The sequence below is a fragment of the Procambarus clarkii genome, chromosome 9, assembly GCF_040958095.1.
Source record: "Procambarus clarkii isolate CNS0578487 chromosome 9, FALCON_Pclarkii_2.0, whole genome shotgun sequence".
NCBI lineage: Eukaryota > Metazoa > Arthropoda > Malacostraca > Decapoda > Cambaridae > Procambarus > Procambarus clarkii.
Genome location: NC_091158.1, coordinates 9,738,161 through 9,765,783, shown reverse-complemented (window position 1 = coordinate 9,765,783; position 27,623 = coordinate 9,738,161). Strand labels below are relative to the sequence as shown.

The 27,623-nt window shown below is 40.8% G+C and overlaps 1 protein-coding gene across 6 annotated transcripts; it reads right to left on the bottom strand.

Moving 5' to 3' along the window:
• LOC138362682 (solute carrier family 25 member 44-like) lies at positions 1-26,922 on the bottom strand. Of its 6 annotated transcripts, XM_069321102.1 has the most exons (7): positions 26,614-26,704; positions 23,268-23,329; positions 22,308-22,812; positions 19,567-19,865; positions 12,737-12,869; positions 5,685-5,812; positions 1-617 (listed from the first exon to the last, which is right to left on the bottom strand). In XM_069321102.1, the coding sequence occupies exons 3-7, from the start codon at positions 22,561-22,563 to the stop codon at positions 426-428; spliced, it is 1,008 nt and encodes a 335-aa protein (XP_069177203.1). In that variant the 5' UTR covers positions 22,564-22,812; positions 23,268-23,329; positions 26,614-26,704; the 3' UTR covers positions 1-425. The 6 variants fall into 6 exon arrangements, with proteins under 6 accessions (XP_069177203.1, XP_069177202.1, XP_069177199.1 ...); XM_069321101.1 differs by lacking the exon at positions 26,614-26,704 and adding an exon at positions 26,865-26,922 and having other exon boundaries at positions 22,308-23,329; XM_069321098.1 differs by having other exon boundaries at positions 22,308-23,329; positions 26,614-26,720.
• Between the last annotated feature and the right edge of the window lie 701 nt (positions 26,923-27,623).

Genomic DNA, 27,623 nt, shown 5'->3' with positions numbered 1-27,623 from the left:
TTGTTTTAGGCAACTTTATTTTGTTAAAAGTACTGTAAATTTCTTTTATAAATAGGAAAAACATTCTGTAAGTAGAATGAAGTATTATTTTACCTTAAATAATACAAAATATAGAAATGTTGTGACTATCAGTAATATTTTTGAACAAGGCATAATTAAATTAAATTTGACACTTAAAATTTTTGAAAATATTACAGGTTTACCCATTATAATTAAATTTTATCAAAATCCATTTAACAATATTCATACATTTGTTATATAAAACAATTATTCCCATAGATAACAAACACTACTTAGGAAGGTCAAGTAGGAGAAACGCAATCATGTGATTTACACTAATATGCATATTTGTACCTAAATTAACTCTCTTCTCTAACAATGGTAAAGGACAAGTGATTCTGAAATGAAAAATCTTTCACCAAACATCACCACCTGACTTCATTCTTGAACTCATCATTGACCGAGAACCTCTTGACAGACTCGTAACCAAGGATGATTGTGAAGGAGAAGATCATTGACTGGAACAGCCGAGGAGAGAGGCCCTTAGTGAAGATTCCTAACTGTTCTTCTGACCAGAGAATTCTAAAAGTATTTCCAAAGCCTCCTGTTCTCTGCACCTTTAACAAAGAATGAAGATGTTTTAAAATCTCATCACAAACATTTAAAAATGTTAGTTGTGTGTGGTTCATGGAACTATGCAACCTTAAGAGGCAACATATTCTGTATGTAAGGAATATTGAGCATTTTAATTAATTACATATTTTATAAAAATTACTGGTTAAAAGTTAAAATACCTTAGAGAAAAATTGTGTAACAGACATTTATGGCAGAATCGAGTGTGACTGGTGCAATGAAAGCTGGCGAGGAAAATCTACTAAAGAATGTAGCTCAAAATGTGCAGAATATTTTGACATTACACCCTTATTATTATATGTTACTCATTACTAAATTAAAAAGACTTATTATGGGTAAATACTGGTTTTGAAAAAGGGTCGCTAATTTACGGAACAAATTACTGGGTAACATAATAAGATGCTATACAGTATATAGCAACTTATTATGTTGGCAAAAATTTGGCAAAGTCTCAACTAAAAAGTGGCAAACGCCCAACAAAAAAATCAGTGTTGAATGTAATGAAACGTCATTTTTTGGGTGGAGCCCCGGAGGCTCCCCTTGAGCTATTGGAATGATATTAGCTAATATTAGTACAGGGCTTCAGTCATATGGAGTTGTCATGCCTACCTGGGACCATTAGCCAGAAAATGGTCCCCTCAGAGAGGCACAGGGAGAAATGGCATATTAAATTCCATTTTATGAAAGTGTTCATGTCTGCCATTGACCAGGGTTATACACCCAGAAACGTAGGTGTCCCATAACACACCCCCAACTGTTAGGGAAATTGCAACCAGACACCGAACAAAGGCTAGAAACTCCCCCAAAACAAACAAGAAAACAAGCAACACGTCATCACGCTGCTCGTTCGTGCTGACCCCCCAACCCTCACTGGAGGTGGGGGGGAGGGAGGGTCCTGGCCCACCGAGCCGGCCGCTTGACCATTATTTCAGAGACTGACTAAACGGAACAAAAACCGCCGACTGGAGGGAGGGAGATTGCCAGGAAGCCTCCGGGGCTTCACCCAGAAAATGGCGTTTCATTACATCCAACGCTGGTTTTCTGTGGGGAGCCCTGTCGGCTCCCTAGAGCTAGCTACCCAAAAAGATGGAAAATAGGGACTTAACCAAGAGGCGGCTGCTCAGCACCACTCATGACGAGGACGAAACAACTGGCTGCAATCACCGACCCAAGGCGACAAGACCGCTGAGGACATTGACAAAATAACGGGCAGCCAGGACCCTGTATGATCTCCAAAACCCCCCATGCCTGAATAAACACACGGAAATCACAATAGCACGATGCATCAAATGAACAAGTCCACAAGGGCCGTGATGAGGGTTCGAACTTACGCCCAGGATGATCGCAGACGCTGCCTTAGTCGACTAGGCCACGACATGGTCAAAAGAATTGCAACCGAGAATTCCACTGACTTCACACACATCCTGCAGCTTCTCTGAGACACAAACCAGGGTTTTAAACAATTTCCCCATGCACTCGAGCCCTCTCTGAGGGCGAAGAGGTAGAACAGCTTACTGGCAGAGCCCTAGTGCATGGGGGAATTGTGTAAAACACTAGTTTGAGTCTCGGAGAGGCTGCAGGATCCATGTGAAGTCAGTGGAATTCCCGGTTGCAATTCTACTGACCATGTCGTGGCCTAGTCGACTAAGGCAGTGTCTGGGATCTTCCCGGGCATAAGTTCGAACCCTCATCATGGCCCTTGTGGATTTGTTCCCCTTGCCTGAATGTCAGCTCAAGACATATTACCAAACACAGCAGCCAAAGCTTTGAATTTCCGAACATCGTGGTGCGTGAGGGTAGATTGCAGGCTAGTTTGCCTAGGTTAGGACACTAAGCAAGCAGCGCCTGAAACCAAGGCTGGGCCGGCCACCATGTGGCCAGAAGGAGAACCCTTCCACGATAGCACTCGAGCTGAGCCAGAACCCGAAGCAACAACTGAATCGGGGAAAAGAGGTACAGGTAACCCCCATCTTGACCAGTCCTATTGAAAAAAAAAGTCTACTGTGACGGCTTTGCAATCGGGTAAGGGCACCACATAGACTGGGAGACGCTTTGACCACGCTGACGCGGAGAGGTCAACCTCTGGGGTCCCGTATGTCTGGTAAAGCCAACTGAAGGAGTCGGTGTCGACCGTCCATTCTGTGGACAGAGGAACGAACCGCAACAGTTCGTTTGGCTGTAAGTTGGACAAGGCCCTGATATGAACTGCACAGAGAGCTAAACCCCAAGAATTCAACAGAAGAGCCACCCAAAGCAACCAGCCCTAAAGATCACCACAGGACCACAGAGACCCCCAGTGGTTCAGGCAACAAACCACTGCAGCCCAGTCCAAATGGAGTCGGATTGTAAAGCCTTGAGAGAGTCGAGCCCGACGCAGCACAAGCCACACTGCAGCCAACTTCCGCACCGCCGTGCTGTGAGCCCGACGGAAGGACGGAGCCTACCGCCCTTGGCTGGCCTGGTGAGCACTGATCACAAAGCCCCAGCCCAGAGAGGAGGCATCTGTGAACACATTGAGGAAGGGCTCAGGAAGGTGCCAAGGCACAGAACCACAAAAAGCCTGAAGAGGAAGACGGTGATGCAGCAACCGATGCAAGGCTCCCGGGGGGGAGGGGGCAACCCAGCGATCACAAGAGCAGCAGAAGGGGCAGCCCCGAAGGAACCAGAACAGACATTGTAGCCAAATCCGACCCAGCGGGTAACAATCATGGTGAAGTTCAAACTCACGCACAGCTGCTCGAGCATCTGCCGGGTGACCTGGAACCCCCTCAGAAACAGCCGACAGCAGGACTGCAGCCGGAGCAAAGCCGCCCGAGGGAGAAATAAGGATGCTGTCTGGGAATCCCAGACAATGCCAAGCCAAGTCAGAACCTGAGATGGAACCAGACAGGACTTCCTCCAGTTCACCAGGAACCCGAACCCAGTGAGCTAAAAAAGAACCAATCACCCGGCCAGCAGACAAGTGGACCGGCTGGGACCCCACACCAGCCAGTTGTTGAGGTAGGCAACACCCTGAACACCTAGCAGATGCAGACAGGCTACTACAACCCGGGTAAGACGCGTGAAAATGCGAGGTGCCAAATTCAGCCTGAAAGGAAGGTAACGAAAGCAGTAAGCATGCTGCCCCATGACAAACCTTAACCAATCCCTGAACCCCGAATGAATGGGAACATGCCAATATGCATCCCGGAGGTCCAGACACACCATCCACAAAACTGGCTTCAAGAGAAGCTGGACCTGGGACAGAGTGGTCATCCAAAAGGAGGGGGCAAGGAACCCAGGGGTTCAGATGGGGCAAGTCCAGAATGAACTGCAGATCCACACAGTCCCATCTCGGCACTGGAAACAAGTGGGAAACCCACCTGAGGGACAAGGTCATTTCGCCCACGCCCACGTGCACCCACCCCAACATGACCTGACAAAGTGAAGGGGAAGAAACCTGCCTCGCCAACCCTGAACCCTCTGAAGGAGGAGGGGCCGCCCAATGCTACCGCAGGCTGGAAGAGACGACTAGAAAAGCCCACGAATCATTGATAAATTGGAGTATGAGCAGAGAACAAGTCTCGCAAGACTCTGGGTTGAAGGTGCATCGACCCAACAAGCAGCATGACGGAGGCAACACAGGTGATTGTCACCCTGAGACAGGGGCAAAGAACACCCTTCAAGCTCGCACAAAGCAAGTTGGAACTCGGAAAGCTCATCCATCGTGGTCAACAAAGTCCCAACAGGGTTTTCCACGGGCCGCAGAGGCATGTGTCCCTATGGGAAAGCCCAGGTGCTGGACAGCAATTGAACCTAGGTAGCACCTAATATAGACTGTGGCAGCCTCCCAACAGGCAAGAAAGCAAACTAAAGATTGAAAGAGAACTCTGAGGAAGCACCACAACCCAGGGGACCAGAAATAGTCACGGTCATGGCCACTGTGATTATACAAACTAGGCAGCCCAGAATGCCCCAACCAGCAGCTAACCACTCCCTACCCAGGGCCAAATAAAGATACCGAAACCTAAGCTGACCCCAAGGGCGAGGTAGCGAACCAAGCAGTCACTACCCTTATGGAAATGGGGACCCAAAGAATCCAGAGAAAAGAACTCTGAACTCCAATGGGTGTACTCACAGGGCACTTAGGAAAGGGAGTCCTAAGCCCATGCAGTGCTTGGTACAAATCCTGGCCACTGCCAACACACTGAAGGAACACCAGCAGGGTGAAGCCAATCAGGTAATAGAGGCCAGAGCAGGCATCCACCCCATATAGCTTCAGCTGACAAACTGACAGTCCGGCTGGGTGGACTGGTAACCCCTCTCCCCTTCCCGGGGCAGGGAGGCAGGGGTTCGAGGGGGAAGGGGGAAAGCTGCACAAAAGAATGCCGCATGGTGTGATATGTTGCTTGTTTTTCTTTGGGGGAGTTTCTCGCCTCTGTTCGGTCTCGGACTGCAATATTTCTACCAAGAAGGGCCTGTTTTGAAAAGCCTACTTTTCTGGGTGCTCAAACCCCGGTCGATGGCAGACATGAATACTTTTATACATATGAGTTTCATAAGCCATCGCTCCCTGCGCCTCTCTGAGGGGGACCATGTTCTGCCTAGTGGTCCCCGGTAGGCAAGACGACTCCATATGACTGAAGCCCAATATTAATATTAGCTAATATCCGTCCAATAGCTTCAGGGAGCTTATGGGCTCCCCACAGAAATAGCACAAATCAATGGAAAAATTCTTTAGTACTCTTTGGGCAGATAAAAGCATGCAAGTTATAAAACCAATAAGCTTATATATAAAAAAACAACTATTGTATCCTAAGTTTTTCACTCACAAATTTCAACTATATTTGTTGAGCTAACAATTTTATGTAACTATTTTTTTTGCTTTGTGTTTCATTAATAGCCAAGTTCTTACAATACACTTCGTAAAGTGGTCATTCTAAGTCTTAATTTTGTTTTATTTTTGCTTGTGCACTGCCAACCACAGTAGTTCAAAAACAAATTGAAGACATGAGTATTATTCAAGATAACACCGAACTTATAAAGTTTATCTTCAAGTCACATGAACTAACCTGTAATCTGGCCCTCACTATGTCCAGAGGATTTGTTATTAGAGACGTTGAAACTCCCCCAAGTGGAGCTGCAATACACTGCACCAACAAAGTTGACGTCCCATCAGGAAATGTGCGGACTAATTGCTCTGTAAATGAATAAATTTTACAGATTATAAATAATTTTCAAAGATTTGTTGAAATCTTTGCTTGCTTCACGTATGAAGTTATTTTTATTTTTTAGATAAAGATATATTTCTTTGATAAGCTTGTCTACTTATAACCAATGTCTAAACCATAACTTATGTAAAGGGAGAAAGAGAAAAAGTACATCAGAATATTGGTGCTTGTAGATGTGTCCAAGAGATGCCTGCTTGTAGGCATCCTATGGACACATCTAGGGCCTCTTGTTTCTGAAGTTACATTCTACAAAATTCCCCCTAGTATATTAGGTTAATTCCATACCATAAATTTTACTGGTAAATGTGAAATTATTATAGATATAGTATTTTGCTAATGCTCACAGACAATTCTTGACACATCCAAGGCTCTCATGCGAAGGGGCGTGTGTGTGTGTGTGACTCACAAGTAGGACACACCACCTCTGCACTACTGGTCCACTTTTTTTATTATTATTACCACCAGAGGTACACACTATTATATTGTTTGTTTTACACCCTCCATATTTATGTTGCGTTTTTCTTCAAAATGCTCTAAACATTGACTGAAAGCTGTACATGAGCAGCAAATGTTAATGGGTCACACAGATTCCAGCTGGCCACTGCATGACACTACCTATGGAGCAACAGGAATTAGTGATGCTGCTAACTCAACACTTGTTCAGGGCCAGGAACACCACAAGATATCAGTAATTTCACCCATACAACACACTAAATATTATGAGTGTTTTCTACACTTTTAATTTGTCACATACTAACAACTTAGTAACTACTGTTAATTACCACTTTCACATTCAGATGCTAAAATGTGTTATCCGTACTCCGACGGTAAACATTCCAACGACGTTAAAAAGTCATCCAATTGCTATTTCATATCCATTTATATTTTTGTTACTGTCACACACAATCTATTAGACACCTATTTTTGCATCTATTCTCTAGAAAATTCAATTGCAAACATTTTGGACACCAAATGTGTTGTTATACAGTAACAAATAACTTATAAAAACGTAAAATGATTGTAACCATTTTTAACATTGAGTTGCCAGTAAGCGGCCTGGGAAACCAAGAACGTTTATGGTCGGGAATGCACGGAGAGGCCGGACTACCAATCTTTGAATATGTTTGAATTGAATTTAATTTTATACAAACAGCAATGTTCTTACCCTTTTTTTTGGTGGAGAGGGGGGGGGGGGGGAAAGAGGAATTTCTGTACAATTATTCGGTTGTATTTTACCCCAATGTTTGACAATATTTCATTGAAACTAATCTATGTTTGAGGACACCCAACCAATAATCAGGTGAAGTTTGAAGAGAATCTATCAATTTGTCATTTACTGGTGCCACAATCATTTATTACAATTTATCCAAAAGGTCTATGGTATAGTACTTTTAAATATTTAAATTTTGTAATTTATGAATCAATTTTCATGAATTTTACACATGCTCTTTGTATATACAGTAGCTTTACAATTTGGAAACTGCAAATTTAAAATTATATTTTGTTAGAATTAGAAAAGTGCCATTTTCAAGCAAAATGATGGGTCTTGTTCAAATATTTATATTGCAGCAACTGAACATTTGTTTGTAATTCCTCTTTCAGAATGTTACTCCAAAATATTCCACTAGTTAAATGCAATATTTGTTAACCCTTAAACTGCGCAACACGTCATATGACGAGTTGAATAACTTGCCCAAAATTGCACATCACACCATATGACGTGTTGGAGTACTACCCAAGATTAAACGGCCTGCGGATATACGGGGTTCACCTCACCTTCATCAGGACTCTTGTAAACAGATGCCATTTAAAAAAAATATCGTGGGCAACATTCCCGGGTGTTAGGGCCTCAGTACTGAGTGAGCCACCAAGGCTGGCATGCAGCATGAGCTCACAGCACTGCTACCCAGCCACTTGGGCTGGACGGTAGAGCGACGGTCTCGCTTCATGCAGGTCGGCGTTCAATCCTCGACCGTCCAAGTGGTTGGGCACCATTCCTTCCCCCGTCCCATCCCAAATCCTTACCCTGACCCCTTCCAAGTGCTATATAGTCGTAATGACTTGGTGCTTTCCCTGATAGTTCCCTTCCCTTCCCTTCACAGCACTGCTGTTCAGCTTGTGACCAAAGCACTGCCTAAAATTTTCAAAATATATATGTACATGCTATTATTTAGCAATGATAGTATTACAGAAGACCCCTGACTGATAAAAATGTCCAGGATTCTGATAATAGGATTGTTGTGATAATTAGCGCTGTAGTAGAAGTAATCTCGGTGGCGAGGGAGGTAGCATTATCTGCTGACCCTGTGTGACCATTTTTTACTGTCTGGACTCATTATACCAGCTTAGTGGTTAGCTATGGTGAACAAAACATGCAGATACTTATATATATAATGTCAGCATATAGTGAATAAAAGCAAAATGCAGTATGGTGGGAAGAGAATGTTGGCGAGTCAGGTGAGGTAAGGGAGGGAGTCACAGCTAGTGGCGGGCTAGCTGGTGTGTGGTGTCCTTGCTGCTGTTTGACTCGGCATACCAACCTTAGTGGTTCCTTATGGTGAACACAAATGTAAATACTTATATATAACATGTATATATAGTGTAATGACAGCAAAAGGAGTGTTGGGAGAAGCCATTTTGGTGAGGGAGGTGGCGACATCTGCATGACTTGTCATGCTGTGTAAGGGTGGCTACTATGCTCTTTGGGCACTATTCTGGCTTAGTTGAATAGTTATGGTGAACAAAACATGTAGATAATTATATATAGTGTGTGTATATAGGGTAATAACACCACAAACAGTATACTTGAAGGAGGAATGTTAGTGCATCTGGCCTTGAACTAGTGAGGGTGGGAGGGGAGGGAGCAGAAGTTGTGTGGCCAACTGTTACTGTCTGCCGTCACCATACAAGATCAGTGGTTCGCTATGGTGAACACAAATGTAGATACTTATATATAACGTGTATATATAGTGTAATACAGTACCAGCAAAAGGAGTGTAGGGAGAAGCCATTTTGGTGAAGGTGGCATCATCTTCCTAATGTGTCATGCTGTGCAAGCTGGTATAGTGCACTATACCAGCTTAGATGAACAGAATGGAACATGTAGATACTTATATATAACATCTGTATATAGCAAATAAAAGCAAAAACAGTATGGTGGGAGGAGAAATTTGGCGAGTGAGGAGTTTTTGAGGGAGGGAGTGGTGGCGAGTGGCTGGCTGGCAGATGTGGCCATTCATCATCGCTTTTTGACTTGCATTATCAACTTAGTGGTTCATTATGGTGAACAAAACATGCAGATACTTATATATAACCTGTGTATATAGTGTAATAACCAACAAAGTATTTGTTCACTGTTTTATGAACATAATAGTTGAATCGATAATATGCACACCATAATTCTGAGTACAGCGATGATTCACACATTTTATTATATAAATTATCACACTACACACAATTGAATAATATTACAACGAAAAGACGAAGAAAAAATCAATCGGAGACATTGAAATAATTAGATAATTATATCTTTGTGGCAACCCCCCTACCTGACAGCTTCGGCGAAGCAGAACTTCCCTGATACCTGCCGAGTCAGCGCCTGTTTTTTGCCAGATTTCCCCAACCTATTGGGGCCAAAATACGACACTTACGATTTTTTTAATTTGTTTCCCATGATTAGGGAACACAAATTAACAGGACTGCGACTCCTGGTTCAACCTTGACGACGAGATGACCCCTGGACGACACCTCCGCCTAAGGGCCGCCGGATCACGTTCTGTTTTCGCGTTTTGGATTTGCTACTGTCGTTTGGCATTCTTCGGTCCTGTTGTAAGACGCCAGGCATACATATCGTCTTAGGTCACGGGATTGACGATAATTTTTTTTTGACGTGTTCTGGCTGGTTCTTCTGGCGAAGTGACAGTGTCTGGCGCCGGCTTGGCTGAGAGGTGCCAGGGGTTGGTGGGTCTTGGTGGGCTCCAGGTGTGCCCTCAGCCGTGGTGGGTGGCTGGCTTCTGCACTGCCGGGGGGGCACTGGATGACTTTTGCATTTTAGTTGGAGGCAGAGTTTTGGTTTTGCTACCCAGTGTTCTCTGTGTGGGGTGGGGTCAGTGCCCTCCCTATAGTTGTCACTCCCTCAGTTATATAGTTGTCTCGCCTTCCCTATGGTTGTCACCTTGAGGGACTCCTGGGGCTCCCCCAATCATCTACCCGTTTGGGTTTCTCTGCCGCGAGTCATATTAGTTTCAAGTGCTTGGCGTCACTCGTTTCGCGATTAGGCTTGGCGTTTCACCTTTCCGGACTTCGTGATTAACCCATCACGGGTATGCCGGGGCGCATCCGATCCCACGATCGTTGCCGCCCTTAAATCAACAACAAATTAACAGGTTAAGAAGAATTTTTTTTTCTTTATGCGCCTGTGGGTGACAAAGGCCAAATAGCCCTTAGCAACACAAGGGTTAAAAAACAGTTTAGCAATTATATAAATCTTTGAATTTATATTTTTTTTTGTGTATCAAAGGTCTCATTCCTGGTAAATACTAGATCTAGTATTGATGGAACATCCCTTCCCTCATTCTCATTGGTCGTTTAACATGCCGATACATGACTGCCTCTAGGAAGATCACGAATCTGCCAGATCAGAAATCTTACGTCTTATCCCAAGCTTTGCAGTCTATTGTTTTCATGCTAAAGTTTCCAAGTACCATCCATCATGCTTTATCCTGGTTGATACCTGGTTCATCTAGAGTGGTACTAGGCACTCTAGGCAGTTGTAAATGTACTGAACTCTAGGCAGTTGTAAATGTTGTGATGCAAAGTACCTAGTACTAGTACTAGGCAATCCTTATCTGCTTTAACATCATCTTACTCAAATTCATTGCAAGCCCTCTCATTTGTTGTCCATTTCTTCCTTTGTCTATGCGCTGGCAGATTGTAGACACTGAGACAAGTTCTTCATCTTTCTGTTGGTGTATCTCTAGTACCACTGTCTACATCCCACGGGGTTGTAAAAGAAATAATCCTTAACATTTAAACATCTTCACTAACACAGCAGCAACACCTTGTCTTATTTCTATCTTGTCTTCAGACTTCATATTCCCTCAGGAATAGTACTTCACTTGCAAATGATTCTTCCAGTTTAATCGCAACCAGAGACACTGTCAGGGATCTTCAACCATATTATATCCTGGAACTCCAATATTTTATCTTGCTCCATCAATATTTGTACACAAGATTTTTAGGAATCTGTTACCTCCATTATTTCTTTCTCCCTTCCCTAGTGCCTTGCTGCCTATCCTTTATGTTCCACTTTACTGGCTTGTGACTCCTATCACCTTCTGTCCTCATTTAACCCCTTTTGCATCATTGAGGTTTCAGCTCTTCCCTATCACACCTTGAGAGGCATCTCCTTATTGGAGGGTTTCCATCATTTTGTAATATCTGAAGCATTTCTGTCTAGTGTTTCACTCTATTTAGTAGTTTAATGACCAATTCTTACCTTTTTCACAGAATTTATTCTTCTATAATCACTAACCTTTTTTGTTGCAAGGCATTCTCCTAATCTACTATTTTATAAATTTTTGCCTCTTCTGCAGCTCTGTTCACTCTAGATGAATCAGTAATTTCATCTATTCATAAAGGAAAATATTCTGGACTCTGATCTGTTTTGCAAGCTTGGCAATAATTACTTATTGAATGCATTCATTCACAATCATTCTTGAGTCATTTTTAAACAACTTGCATTTACAATTGCCTCAATTACTGCCTTCATTTTTTTCTATTTCTTCAACTATTTTCAGAGTCAACCTAAAATAAAATAAGATATGCAAGTTGTTGGGTCTCTCTTCAGTAATAGTTTCTTGATCTCAATGGTTAAAGATGGAGGTTACTTTGTCCACAATGTGACCATCTTAACTATCTTAATTTCCATCAGCTCTTGACAATCATTTGTTCTCAATTTGATTCTACACATTACCAACTGTATCTATCCAACTTTCTAGTTTTCTTAAGAAGCACATTCTCTCCATGCACATTTGATCAATCATTTAGTGTGATGAAAGTCGTGTTGTATCATGCATTTCCTAATGCATTTTTAACAAATATCAAAAACTGTGTAACAAGGGTTCTGAGGGCATGACTTCCCCTGTCCACTGAAGAAGGCACGGGAACCACAGAATGTCCAGGATACTTGAGATCAGTGAAACCATAGAAACTATTGCATCTAGTGTAAGTGAAAGCCTACTGTTAAATTTGTCCATATTCAAATGGCAAATTAATTCACTTGAAGGAGTGTAGTGATTACTGAGAATGATGACAGACAGGTGAGACCCCCCAATTTAAAATTTCCAACATCATATGGAAAGCTAATACACAGTACATGGTAGTTCAGGTGAAATTCAAGATCAAGTGGAAACTGCATCTTCTTTAATGAACAAAAATTATAAATAGAAATTGCAGAACTTAAAAGAAATGGCAAATATTTTCGTTAGGAAACTTACTTGTGTTGTCACTACTTTAAATATTACTGTATATTAATTACCGTTTCATGTTTACACTACAAACTAAGCATTCAACTGGCTGACACAGCAGGGAGTTGGAATAGTGTTAAATAATAATTGTACTGTGTTTCTTGATGAAGGAGGGATCAGTTGGATCATCATTTGGCAGAGGTATTGCTCTTTTCCACTTAAGCATCAAAACCTCTGGTCAACCCTGTGGAGCCCTTCAACCTCCTCCCTCCCCTTTAGATCTGCCACTGCTAAGAAAATATTTAACCATACCAAAACATTTAGTGAATATACAGTACAAAGCATTAAAGCATTATTATGCACATGATTGTCAGAGTTTGTTAATCAGAATATGAATCATTTAGAATTACTGCAAAGAGTAAATACCTTGATAAAAATGGTAAAATGACCACCAAAGTGCAGAGTTTGGGACATAAGCACATATAGATGCCATGTAGCCTCGATAAAATCCTTTAAGCCCATCTTTTCTATATAATGTTCTTACTATATTTAATGCAATCTGAAAAATAAACAAAATTAAGTAAATGGTTCACAAGAGAACTTAGGTACAAGCAAACAATGTACTGGTAAAGGCTTTTTTTGGAATTAAATTAATGGATAGCTAGGAAATTCTTTATAAAAAAAAATAGGCAATGTAATGAAATGCCTCTTTCTGGTGGGTATTTGATGGCTCCCTGTTACTAGCAACCTGAATAGCTCCACCCAATTCAAATGCCACCAGGCCCTTGGCTAGTCACTGTAAACCTACTGAAGATCAGAACCCAAGACCTGTAATCAACAGTCAAAGAAACTTGATCACTTCAGACTGAGAAAGACCACCAGAATGGAAGAGTGAAACAAAACAGACAAAAGCATGGTAAACTAAATACCAAACATGATCCACTCAGTAGTTAGGCAGCTCACCCTCCAGTAGTAGCTGTCCACCACAAGATGGCACCACCCCCAACTACAGAGTCTGCAGTCATCAGTCATTGAGCCAGGAAAGATTAAAACCAACACCCCTGGAAGTGAGAGGGAGAGTCCAGGAAGCCACCGAGGACCCACAAAAAGAGGTACAGGTACTGCATTTCATTACATTCAATACTGGTTTCCTGTGAGGGTTCCTATAATGGCTCCCTGTTGCTATCTCGTCATGAGGAACAAAACCAAAATGGGAACTTGTGGCCTCGTAGTACTGAAGGCCCCTCACACCCAGGAGGGGTGCCCCAAATTTTTTTACCAGATGGCATCTGGGAAAGAAACAGTAAACAGATGGCATCAGTTTACCAGAGGCCTGAGGAAGCAGGTGAGAGCTCTATGTACCCGTGGGACTTTTTTTTTTTTTAATCTTACGAGGTGCTTTAAAACATCTCTCACCGATATGCATAGTGGGGTCAGAAATGGCAAGAACTTTCCTGAGCAACACATGCATTTCAAGGGTTATAAATGAGAGATCCTGATCCTGAAGGAGGAACTGAAATAGAGCTGGCTGCACCACTGACGGCAAATAATGAGAATATAGAACCCAAGTAACCTGAAAGTGAACGTGGGAGGAGCCACCAAGGAATCCATCTCAAATAATGAAGGGGGGTTATGACACACCCTTCTGCATTTCAGAATATCCTTCCCAAGAGGAAACCAATTACCTATCTTGTAGAAAAGATACCAAGTTACTGAACTCTGGGTTTCCCCCAGCTCAAGAAACTCCAGGAATGGGAAGCACTAGTGCAGAGACGAGATCCACACCAGTTGGAGACAAAGAAGTCTCCCCACAAGGAAGAATTGGTGGTAGGAACACCCTCCTGAAAAACAGAAGGGAACACATACGCCACAGGAAGGAGAAGCACAACTACCTTCACTGTTGAGATGGAAGAGGTAATCCTCAAGAGAAGGCCCACACACCTGAAGAACCACCACCTCTAGACTCAAATCCACAGGATGTTTCAGGACTGGGAGCAAAGGAGGCAGCCTCCCGGCCCTCCCTAACAACACCAGTTGAACCTGGAGGAGGAGATGGAGTCCTTGGAAGGAAGCTTGGCCAAAATGAACCCAACAATGATAAACATCACAAGGCCCCTGGTGGTAAGTATCCCCCATCCAGCAGGCAGTATGATGGAAGCAGTAAGAATGATCATCGGAATACATAAAAACCGAGGCACATCCTTCAAAACTCTCACCCTGTGAAGGCAGAATCTGAGGGTTTGTTGTCCACAAAAAAACTCTTGAAAACTGCAAAGGGTTTTCCTAGACACGTAGGAAAGACAAAATAGGAGCACTAAGCACAGGAGCGGCTCACCGAATATTGCGAACACCAAAAAACAGCCCATGGAAAAAAAAAAGATTGTTAAGGGTGTTAGCAGTGTACATGGAACAAGCAGGGTGTTAGCAGTGTACATGGAACAAGCAAGTGAATTTATTGTTGTCTGAGTGTTGAACAAGCAAGTCTGACCCCATTCAAAAGGCCTTGCAGACACTTCTAAAACCCCTACATTACCAAGGGCACGGCTCCTTCCAACATGAAGACAGCCCACCAGAAAAAAAGTGGCTAGAAGGGCAACAGCAAACACCCAATGACTATAATAAGGAAAGAGAAGGGAACTATTAGGAGAAAGCACCATACAACTATATAGCACTCGGAAGGGACCAGGATAAGGACTTGGGATGGAACGAGGGGACTATAACAAGATTCATGCAGTTTGAGAAAACCAGCTGATCATAGTCCATACAGAAATGATGCATAAATATACCTGCTTGAGACAAATAGTAAAATACACAAGCAAATGACCCCTGTAGGACAGAACCACCATCTAGGATGGCCAGCACTTAACTAGGACCTGATGGGCACTGGGCTAGGAAGAGGAGTGAAACATTGATCATACATAATGCTCATGCTAGCCCTTATGACTAAAGGGGTAGTGTGAGGGTTCAAGAAGGTGCACATTTTCCTAGTGAAGTAACAGGTGAAAAATAACCCGAGAATTGCTTCACCACAAATGATCAGCGAGTCTCAGGACTTAGCTATCCCATTTTCTATAATTTGTTTACCTTGCTGTTTGTTTAGCTTCTCCTCCTTACTGGTGGGCTTTTCATGGTTAGGGTGATTTACAATCTCCTGCTCCTTGTGCCTCTATTGTGGATCAGGTTTTGGTCTCTGGTTCTCAGTAGGTTTGTTTATAACTTAAGGGCCAGGCATGGATTGAACTGGGTGGAGCTTACCAGGCAGCAAGCACCAAGGAGCCCTCCCAGAAAAACTCCCTACAAGTAGATCAGTGGAGAGCCTCAATAGAAAATGTCTCCAAAGGAAAGGATATGCATCAGACACCCCCCCCCCATCCCACCCAGGAACAGAAAACCATGGATCCTTGATGGGAAGTTACAGTTCAACTACCTCCACCACTGATGAGAAAGGGGTAATACTGTACCCTAAGGAGTCCCCACCTTGCCCAGATAAACACAAACCCCAGGCTCTGAAACCTTCAGATGCTTCAGTAAGAGCCATCGTAAGAGCCCTCCCAAAACATACAAGTTTTGATCATAATATATCAAGAGAAACCAAACAATAAAAATCTCAGCATACATAGTGCTGTAGCAAGTACATGGAATGCACTGATTGTAACGAATACAGGAAGTAGCATTTTGTAATGAGTATAATATGCTGCTACTGTAAAAGGCGGGTGGTTATAAATTGGCAAGTTTGCACTTCGGAGACACGTGATTTGTTGTTTTTAGGGCTCTTCGTGCAGTCTCATTTCTGGTAAAATGTTTTGATATTTTGGTAGGCACTTAAACATCTAGCATTTCTGCAGACGATGAGTCATAATAAAGTGGCTGAAGATAACAGGGTTGTTGATTTGTGGAACCAATTACAGCGTAACGTGATTGAAGTGGGGCCCCTTGATCATTTCAAGTGTGGGTTGGACATGTATGAGTGGGATTGGGTGGTCATAAATAAGAGCTGCCTCGTATGGACCAATAGGCCTTCTGCAGTTACTGTACCTGTATTCTTATGTTCTTAAGATTTGATGACCAAACCACACCCGTTAAATGCAGAAATGACACTTCGGTCCATCCTGGACCATCATCAAGTCATGTAATAGGAGAGAGGAAGGGACAAGCAAATAAATAAGGTGACAGTGAGACGAAGTGAGGAGCAGGTCAGAGAAAAATGTAAGAATAAGAAAAGCGGTAAGAATATAAGTGGCAATCCTTAAGTCAGTTCATGTTTGTTAAGGTGGTTAGATCATTTAAGTATGTACTGTGAAAGGGCAGTCAACAGCAACAAAGCTAGCAATTCTGCTTAGAGGCCAGTTCAGTTAGGAAGGCCCCTGATACAGTGCTTCAGGGACATTTCTCTACTGGTTGGGTTAAGATATCTTTCACCACCCAATTCAGAACCTAATCTGCTACTCCTATATCCTGAGCATTCCATGGAATCTTTTTTTGTACACATTAGTAAATCTTTTATTGAATTCTTTTACTATTTTTTATGGTCTCATTTGATCAGCAGCTCTAGGGTTTTGGTATCTCTATTCACGTTGTTGTGGCCTTGGTTGACGAAGCCCTGAGGCCAGCATTTGTTTTTGGGCAGGCCTGTGGATTTTGTCCTTTGCCTATATTTCTTGCATACCAGGCACTGTTGCTGGTAAAGGTTCCACCATTCCCTAGGAGGGGCCTGGGTACAGGCAACCTAACCTAGCTACATAATCATCTCCTTATATCCAACAACCAGTCATCACATCTTTTCAGACATACACAATGCAAACACTTCAACAAATTAAATATCCAGATACCCTTGGGTTTATAAATTCCTTGTCTTTAATTATACTTTTTACCAGTTACACTAGTTTTTTCACAATAAAAAAACAAAGGATGACTTTATTAGCAAGACATATCCACCTCATGCCATAATACACTATCCCCATTGTCCAGCTAAGATGTATTCTTTCACAATACATGAGAAGACTTTCTCCTTCACTAGGGCACTCCTAGCTTCCTTGACACACAACCAAGCATTATCTTGACAAGTTTTTCCCATTTCCCCTTATATTGAAGAAATACCATTATGAGAGGGTCAGTACCACGACAGGAATCTTTAAACACTGCAGCTACGTTTTGTTTTCTCACCCTATCCCTATCTTGCACCCACTATTGTAAACTGTGATTCCCTTCAAAATTGCCCAACCCCTTGGGCTGGATGGAAGAGCAATGGTCTTGCTTCATGCAGGTCGGCGTTCAATTGTAACGGTCATGGTACTGACCATTTGCTCCTTTTCCCTTCCCATTTTCCCCCTCATCATTTTCCTTGTTCACTCCCGCCCCTCCCCTTATTTCCTTCCCCTTCCTCCCCTACCTTGCCTTCCTCTCCATCTCCTGCCATACGGTTGGAGTCTAGTGTCCTTAGGTAAGGAAAATTGTCTGAGGTCCTATAGTCCCCTTTATCCCCTCTTCCCCGCTTCTCCTCTCCAGCCCTCTTCCCCTTTCACCTTCCCCCCCCCCCCCCATTCCTGTGCCTTAGCTATGACAGTTTGGAACATTATTCAACCATTTCTATAAACATACTGGCCGTTGGACAAGGTCTGGGGTTTGTCATGGAGAAGAAAGAGACCTTGTTTCCCCTGGCAGAGATGACAATTCTACAGGCATGAAATGTACCTTTTCAGACAGGCCAGGCTGGGTGACCTGAATGGTGATTGGCTGGAGATAGGTGCCAGGCCCTTACTGGCTAGAAGTGCCAGGGGCCCAAGCCTAGTTGTGAAATGGTTGGCAGTAGCCCAAAATGATGGGTGGGGCCCAGGATTCTGTAGAGTTGTGGGAGGAGCCATCCTCCACTTGAAGGATGGGGAGTAAAAGATTTTAAATGTGTACTGGGAGTGTGACTGGAGTGGTGAACTTGGGTAAGGCCAAGGGAGGCAAGGGAGGTACCTAGGGAGGCTGTCAACATCTGTGGCTGGTAATTACAGAGAAGGTAATGTGCTATCTTGATTGTGCATTTCAATTCACACCAGTTGCCTCATAGGATGTATTAAGAGTTAGGATATATTTTGTGCCATTTAAATAGTCATTATTGATTTATTTTGTTGTTTAGCTAATTTTCCCTGTAATTATCTTGAGTTATTAATTCTTATTTCCATGCTGTATTGGAAGTTCCCCGTGTTCTCCCTTAAATGGTAATTAAAGATGTTCCCTAATTCTCAGTAAGAATATTAAAGCACTTATAAATAAATTTCCAAGATTAATCTCCAAGTGTCCTACGTCATAGAGGTATTATTATTGACCTCTGGCTTTCCTGGGAGGTAAATAATTGCAGTCACATTCATTGTCCGATAGGGGAGTGGTGGCAGTGTTTAAGTTAGGCATTATTAATTATTAGTCATAACCCCAGTTGTATTCCCCCCCCCCCCAATTAATATTTCAGTTTAACAGAGCTGGTGAGTTCAGTAAGGGTCAAAGTAAGCTTGGTAAGCTGTGTTAAACTGGGGTTTTAATTGGGAAAGTGGAGTACAATATGGAGGGGTTACACAATCCCCGACCGTCCACGTGGTTGGGCACTATTCCTTTCCCCCGTCCCTTCTCAAATCATTATCCTGACACCTTCCAAGTGCTATATATTCATAATGGCTTGGCACTTTTCCCTGATAATTCCCTCTTCTTCCTTCAAAATCATGACTGCTGTACTGTACCAATACATCCAGCTCCTATGACATTCAGAGCTACAGTAAAGCTTTCTGTTCACATGAATTAATCCCACAGCTCAGAGAAAAAGCATTCTTCCTCCTGATTGGTTATGAACTTATCTGCCATTACCAATCAAAAACTAATATGCTGTTACTATTTCCCAACTAGCCAATACACAACTGATGAAACCAAGTAATGTTCCAAAAGGTTGCAAGCCTCCATACTGCTTATACATAATACTGTATAACAAATTCTACAAAATTATAAAAATAAACATCTTATCACCTATATATGTATGTCAAGTCTTGCCTATATGCTTTTAAATGGTAGGATGCTACCCCTAGTAATAGTATCAACCTTATTTAGTTTGCATGCTATATCCAGGAAAAAATTAATACTTTACTGCAATATTTAAAGCATTTCTTATATAAAAATAATCTGAACTTTACTTTGATAATTTAAGATTATTGCTGCTATTGAACATATGAATTCATGTCTCCCTGGAATGTTTAAAACAAATTCCACAGATAACAGTACGATACCTGCAGTTTTTGTCGACCATGATAGTCAATGTTGAGGGGGTTTACGATGACCTTTGATTTTCCATGACCTTCCATTTGTCCCAAAACCATCATATGTTGAGAGATAACATCAAAAGGGACAATGATTGTCTGGCCCACCACGGAGGCACATCCACCCCCAATTAATGCCCTGACCCGTGAGTCATGAACGCCACGTTGCTGGAGGAACGTACGAACATTCTCATAGGTGGTGATGTAAAAGATTCCTGAGACTAGCTGAAAGGCACTTACCCAGAAACCTTTATAAAGTCCACCCAAACCTGTTGAAAAAGTAGCTATGAATTTCTGCATGTGATATTCATCTTTATAATTACATACCAGAGGAAGCAGCTATTAATTTCCAAAGATAATTTAAAATTAATCAACTTTTAATCAAACATGCTATATACTGTACCTAAGTTTTATAATACAGTACTGCAGAGTTTACTCTTTAGGCTGCAGAGGATCATATCATTATTTTACCAATAGTGTCCACTGCAAGCATCATAATACAGGATTATGTTTGCAGGGAGTAACACCTCTATAAATAGATGGCTCTAACTCAAGTAAAGTTTTTGAAGCAATCTTAATTTTCATTGGTATAAATAACAATTATTTTTGTAAATACTGTATTAAATAAAATGTTAATGGTTAGGATAAAAAAAACCACACCCGTGTATTTGTGAAATTTATGTAAGGAATTTACACCATTTTTTGGGTGTAAATTTTTGGTGTAAATTCCTTACATAAATTTCACAAATACAAAAGTGTGGGTTTTTATCCTATGTTATTATGGCTGTGAGAAGACATTACCATTACTTATATTATTAATTGTTTTCTAATACAGTATTAGAGAATATATTTGATTTACCTTACTGTTTATAAACTACTGTACTGGGTACAGTACAATTCTTCCTATGTAATAATGAGCAAGCACAACATTCTAATCTAGTTACTTGATTTTTCCATTGTAACAAACCACAAACTCTTAGTGCCAGCTTCTTATTACCATAATAACTAATGACACTTGCAATCATATTCACTAATCATTAACAACACCTATAATTATTATTATAATATATAATTATACATTTTTATACATACATTAATTACACACATGTAATACATACATTAATTACACACATGTAATACATACATTAATTACACACCTATAATATATTATTATACATTTTCCCGAACATTTCCATAACTCATTAAGTAAAGCCAAAAGAAACTAACGAGTTTCCGATCAGGCCAAATGAAGATCAACTTGCCAAATAAGTTGAGAAACTGTCCAACACAAGGTCAGGTGAAGTGTGGATATAAGCCAACCAGAAACAAAACTTCATCAGTAACTCCTCCAGTGATTCAGTGACAAATGCTCAGGATATATTGCAGATCTTCAACACCATCAATATTTGTCAGCATATGAATGCAACACTGAGTCGAGTTCCAACCCCCACAGACACTACAAGACTTTATACACCGTAGACAGCCACTCCCAGCTGCATTCGAGCTACCTGTTCTCACCCCCCTCATCCTAGCTCTTCGATCCTGCCCTCCTTCGAGCTCTCTAACCCCTAGCTATGTTCAAGCTCTGTTCTTGGCTCTAGGCCTTGCACAAGCTCTCTGTCTCTGGCCACCTTCAGCACTACATCCTATCTGACTATGCCAGCAGCACGTAATAAGTACTCTCCTCTCAACCTATAACACGTCGTATAATTGCTAACGTCCATCAGCTGTAAACAAAACTGTATTAAATAAACTTAAAAACTATTATATTATTTGAATGTTGTTACCCAAAATTGTAAACGTTATGCCATCAACCAGAATTTATTCTCCGAAGCCATTCACAATGTTTGCTAATTAGAACAAGTTCTGGTAAAGTCAACTTAATTTAAACCCAGTACAGTACATTTAGGTTATATAATCATAATATTTAAAAGGAAAGTGTCAAGGGCAATGAAACTCCTTTTCCTGGGTTGCACGTCAGTAGCAACCGAGGTGCTGAGATACCTCTCGTCTCCTTTAGAAAGGAGACAAGAGAGGTATCAAACAATATACATGGAAAATACTGGAGGGCAAGGTCTTAATTGACACAGTAAAATAACAACATACTGGAGTGAATATGGAAGGAAATGCAGAACTGAGCCAGTGAAGAACAGAGGTGCCATGGGTACAATCCAGAGAACACTGCATCAACTTTATAGGTCAAAGAATGTTCAAAATCCTCCCAGTGAGCATAAGAAATATTGTCAGAACAAACATTGATGTCTAAAAGAAAACTGGATAGTTTTCTTCAAGAAATGCCAGACCAACCCGGCTGTAGTGGATATGTGGGCCTCAGGACTGCTCCAAACAACAGGCTGTTGGACCAAGCTCTCACAGATCAAGGGAAGTAGAACTCCCAGAACCCAAACAATATATGACCAAAGTATTCTTATCCCTCCCTTTGTCAAAGATGAATAATAATTTACCTTTAATGAAAGTCTGATGGCCAAAAAGGTTTAACAAGCCTTAGTAATATTTAAGTGTATGGCAATTAAACAATGCACTTGCTCATGGGAAGAACCATACTTCTTATGTAGGGGTGGGTAAAATATTTATTAGAATTAAATCATGATGATGAGCACCAGACTATTACAGTACACCTGCACTACTAAGAAGAGTACTTATGAGAATATAAACATTATCAAAAGGAAAAATTGAATTACTGTACATACCTTCATATTTAAATATCTTCTGGAATGCATCAAATGTGCCCTTGTAGACTTCATTGTGCCTCTGGATCTGGATACGTGTCTTTATGACAGTGAATGGATAGAGCATACATCGCACAGAAAAAGAGCTCAGCATTGACAACGGAAAAAATTTTTGCTTGTTCATCATATCCCATTCAATAGTCTGGATGTATTGGCCACTGCCATCAATATTTGGCACACCAAGAGATTCCATGGTTCTTTGTGATAAGAGCACCATGAGATATCCTCCACTATACTCAGTACTGTAGTGCTACATTCCCCCAGCAACAGCAAGATGGTTGGTTACACACACACTTATACAAAGTTCTGATGTTTAAATTAAAAATCTGTATCTGAAGTTTGGAAGCCATAACGTGTTTTCACAAGCGTAAATGCTCTTTCAGCATTAAGTACTGCTATATTTTCAAATACTGCAGTTGAAATTTATTGTATTTCTTATTTAACTTTTAGTAACTAATGAACAACACTAAATAAAAGATTTTAAAACCATTAAATATATAAACATAGTATAATGTGCATATTTTTCATTAAATAGAACATTTTGATCAAGTATTTAAAGGCAACATCAACAAAATCATTTGACAAGGTGTTATTACTATTACTTCATAATATTTATTTATTTCCTTGTAAAATATTTATAGTTTTTGAGAGAGTTGAAAGTTTCAGAATCCACTCCTATTGTCTCCCATCTTTTATTTAATGCCTCTTTATGATTTAGCTTTTGTATGTTTCAAGGAACTGCAGCCCCAAAGTCTGATTTTAAGGCCATACAAATGCAAGGTTTCTCCATTAGAGATATCATGAAAACTTGACCAGTCCTGGCTCTCATGATTGAATCAAGTGGTATTCTTGAGAGATCAAGAGCAAGGCACAAAAATACTAAGAGTAACACAAACTTAAATTCATGATAAATTTCTTCACATCTTTTGTTGCTGATGCAAAATGCTTCTGGGCACACATTGCTTGAGTTTCACACACACAATCTGAAATGAAAACATTAATATTTAAATGTAATTATTAATTCTGTTGGGGAACAGGAAACCAGAGTATACAGTACTATACATGTTAGGTTTATAACGCGGTCCCAAAGTCGAACTACTGACCTTTCCCAGGATGCAATCCTACAATAAGCTAACTCCTAGGTACCCATTTACTACTAGGTGAACAGGTCCCATTAGGTGACAGGAAATGCACCAAACTATTTCTGACCCTCCAGGGATTCAAACCCAAAACTCCCCATAGTTTGTTGAAAACAAACCCTACTCTACTTTAAAGGGGAAATTTTGCCTACTTCTTATCTATTCATAGTTATACTTGCAAAGCACAGTGAAAAATACTCTACCGTATATCAATACAGTTTCTGCGATGCTTTTCTATCCTTCAAATAAAGAAACTAATCTGAGTGCAGGGCAACAAGTTAAGGATATAAACTGCAAAAAGTGTCCATCTTGTCCAACAAAATTGGGCCTATTACCTTTTTGACAAGATGCAGAGAAATGATGAAGCTAGAAACCAAGAAAGGCAACAACTGGAAATTACAGTACCAATATTTTCAGTTATGCAATCAGTAATATTTGGAACCCTTTCTTTTGATTTCTTTCTTTCTTTCTTTCTTTTCTATTAAAGTATGATATAAAATGTCAATATGTTCATAGGCATCAGATGGGTTAAGATCAGCACTAAATGTGCAACTTTGAGAAGCCTCATCCATGGGCTAGTAAGCCTCTTCCTGCTTCTGACTATCATACAACACAAGCACGTTCCCCCCCCCCCCATTTTTTTAAATAGGAAAAAATTCTTACATGCAGTACTCGGAAAATATACATTCTCCAATATTTATTATTCTATTCATAATCGGGGAACAGCAGCAGCATGAAATTTGGCCCCTTTGTTTTAAGATGAGTTGCATACATAACTATTCCTATCCACTCATTACCAGCAACCGAATTTTAATAAAATCTGAATTTATTTAACCAGTTAAAAAAACAGGCTAAGTTAGCAACTATTCTATCATGAATAAAGAACTTAATTATTCTTCTAATAATTAAAAGAGCTTAATTAAAGTGTAAAGGTGTACACTTTACATGGGTAAAATATTAACTATGCCAAGTGTTTTTCTATATACTCTAATGTTGTGGCCTTCATCATGACATGTATTTATGCACAGAAAAGTCCAATTTACAAGCTTGAAAGATTTTATATTACAGGTATTTTTAATTGCTACACAGTACTGGTATTTAAATTTTCTCGCATTTGTTTTGCACTCTTAGTTCTTATAACAATTTACACCTTATTACAGATTTCAGGATTGAGAATACTGTAATTTGTAATAAGTAATTATTAGGACAAAGCACTAAGCCAGGATGATTATGTGACTTAAAATAGATAGGACAGGAAAAGAAATGTGTCCAATCCAATCCCTTGGACCATCCTGGGTCAAACTCCAACTTTAAAGATGCAAGGATGTCTCTGTATGGACCAGTCCTGTGACCAACTAATATGAAGGAAGAACGCTTGCCAATTTTTGGCAAGCGTTCTTCCAAAATTGGCTTGCCAATTTTTGTGCCGAGAGATTTCATTCTACTGCTAAATGCTGATATTTTTTACCAGATACTGGGGTCTGCTTTAAAGACCAGACGACCTAGTTGAATATTACTCTACTTTGAAATGTTTCTCAACACAGAGGGCAACAAATGAAAAACTGCACACCTTAGAATCATGCAGCATTTCTCAACTTTTGTACCCTTGAAATAATTCCAGATCGTATTTTAGATAAACCCACTGATTTCATTCTCAACCGAAAGGAAATTATTTGTCTTTGATTTTAATACTGGTTAAATTATAAAAATAAAACAAAAATTACTCAAAAGTACATTTGCATGTGATTAGGATTAGCCTATTTATCACTATCTCTTGCAGATCCCCTAGTTATATTGGGTTCCACAGAACCCTGGTTGAAAAACTCTGCCCAGCTTAGAGCAAAGAACCCCCAAAATTAAAGGATGGTCAGAGGTAGTAGGTATGCTCAGTGCCTTAAAAGAAAACACACTATAAAGTTGTAAGCCACAAAAATCCACCTCTATATTTGGTAGAGGAACCCATCACAATCCAGTCAATAAAGAAATGATGTGAACAATTTCTCAGATGCATTTGAACTAGCTGACCAGGTCATTAACATTAGCTTTCTGATTCCACTAAAGCACGTCATCCATACTCCTCCAGGAAACGTTTCCAATGATGCATCTCCAAATTCCCGAGTCACTTGTTTATTTTTTTTTTTAACCAATTAATCAAAGGCTCAACAAAAGTATCAGGGAATCACCCAAAGATTACCTTGGCTATCACTCAAGACAGTATTAAAATCACTCATCCCTTATGTAAGTTACTTACTGGTTACAGACTGTACTTCAGGTCAACTGTCCCAGGTCAGCGTCTGGGATGATCTCAGACATAGGTTCGAATACTCGTCACGGCCCTTGTGGATTTGTTCATTTGATACATCATACTATTGTGATTTCTGTGTACTTCAGGTCATTCTCAAATCCATTAAAATGTGTAACTAGTATATTTGAGATATATACAAGAGTTGTTACATTCTTGTACAGCCACTAGTATGCGTAGCGTTTTGGGCAGGTCCCTGGAATACGATCCCCGTCGCGAAGAATCATTGTTACAACCAAGTACACATTTTACTGTTGAGTTAAACAGAGGCTACAGTTAAGGATTTGCGCACAGTAAATCCTCCCCGGCCAGGATACGAACCCATGACAAAGCGCTCGTGGAATGCCAGGCGAGTGTCTTACCACTACACCACGGAGACTGTAAGACTTCATTTGACAATATCAAGACTTCATTTGCTTGGCTAAATGAATTTTGGGGTTCAGGTCCTGAACCTATTATTTACCTGAATTTACCCGAGGAACACTAACACAAGTGGTATCAAAGAGCACAGGAAGCCAGTGGCTTGTCAAAGGTCCCCTACATTATATGTCTAACGTTTTCCGGGAAGGCATAGAGTGCATATTGAATGAACTAAACTAACTGCTACAGCCCCACCCACCCCTTACAAACACTGCACCTCCTCACTGACCGTCTCCAACACTTACAATCTACTGTAGCAGGAATTGTTCTAAAGTCCTGTGTAACTCGTACCATGAAGCGTACATTGTTTCAGTCTTCAGTGTGACTCACAGCAAAATAGTTCCCTTCCCTAACTTCGTCAGCGGCTTTATTTCTTAATAGTTAGCAACCAGAGACGAAACCATACCCGGAGGGTAGCGAGGGCCAGAGAGTGAAGTAAATCTAACCAGCCACAAGTGTCCTTTCCGACTGGCAGCCTCCATCAGACGACCCCTGTGTTCCGACCCATCACCGCAAACCTGTTTCCCAAAATTATTACGCCTATTTATCTATTAAACTGCAATGTTCACATTCAGTTTGCATGATAGTAGTAGTATTCAGTTTCTGTAGTAGAAGTATTCTTTTTATAATATCCTTATGACTAATATTAGTACTAACTTTTGAATAATGACAAGGGATTCAGACTCGGTCCTCATCGTTTTGATCAGCTGTTACTAGGTTCATATGTTTGATATTGTTTTTTTTAATTATGGACCTTATATTTTATCCAGCTTTATTTATGTTAATTATCGATGCATAATTCATTATGTAGAAGGACCAGATTTCGTAATCGTATATTAACTGCGTTTGTGAATACCGTCATCTGCAGGTGAAAACAATTACACCATTAGAAGCGGGCCCGAGAGCACGATGACGTAATAATGGTATATTATTATCATTGGTTCAGGGGAATGTATAAAAGTCTCAAGTTAAAGTCAACCCATCTTAGTCACTCCCTATGTTTCTTTTTTTAGATGCTCACACATCGTCCATTGCTATGACGTCCATTTGCATGATGAACAATGCAATAGAGGTGAAATATTTGCATGTCTGTTCATGTGTACAAGTCTCCAGACTTGATACATTAATTGGAAGTGACTCCTTATCATCCTTAATTGCCCTCAACTCTCTAAGACATAACTGTAACATGCTCGTGTCCGAAGCTAGACACAAAGTTAGTAGTTTAGTTCATTTATTATGCACCCCATACCCATCTTGTGGGCGGTAGTGGAAAGGGTTACAGAGGCACATAATGGGCTCAGGGACTGAACCCCACAATTCATTTAGCTAAGCAAGTTACAATCTTGATGAGCTAGTTACAAAATTCAATATAAATCGTCACATCAACAATGGGTTCGAGATCGACCTCAAGTACAG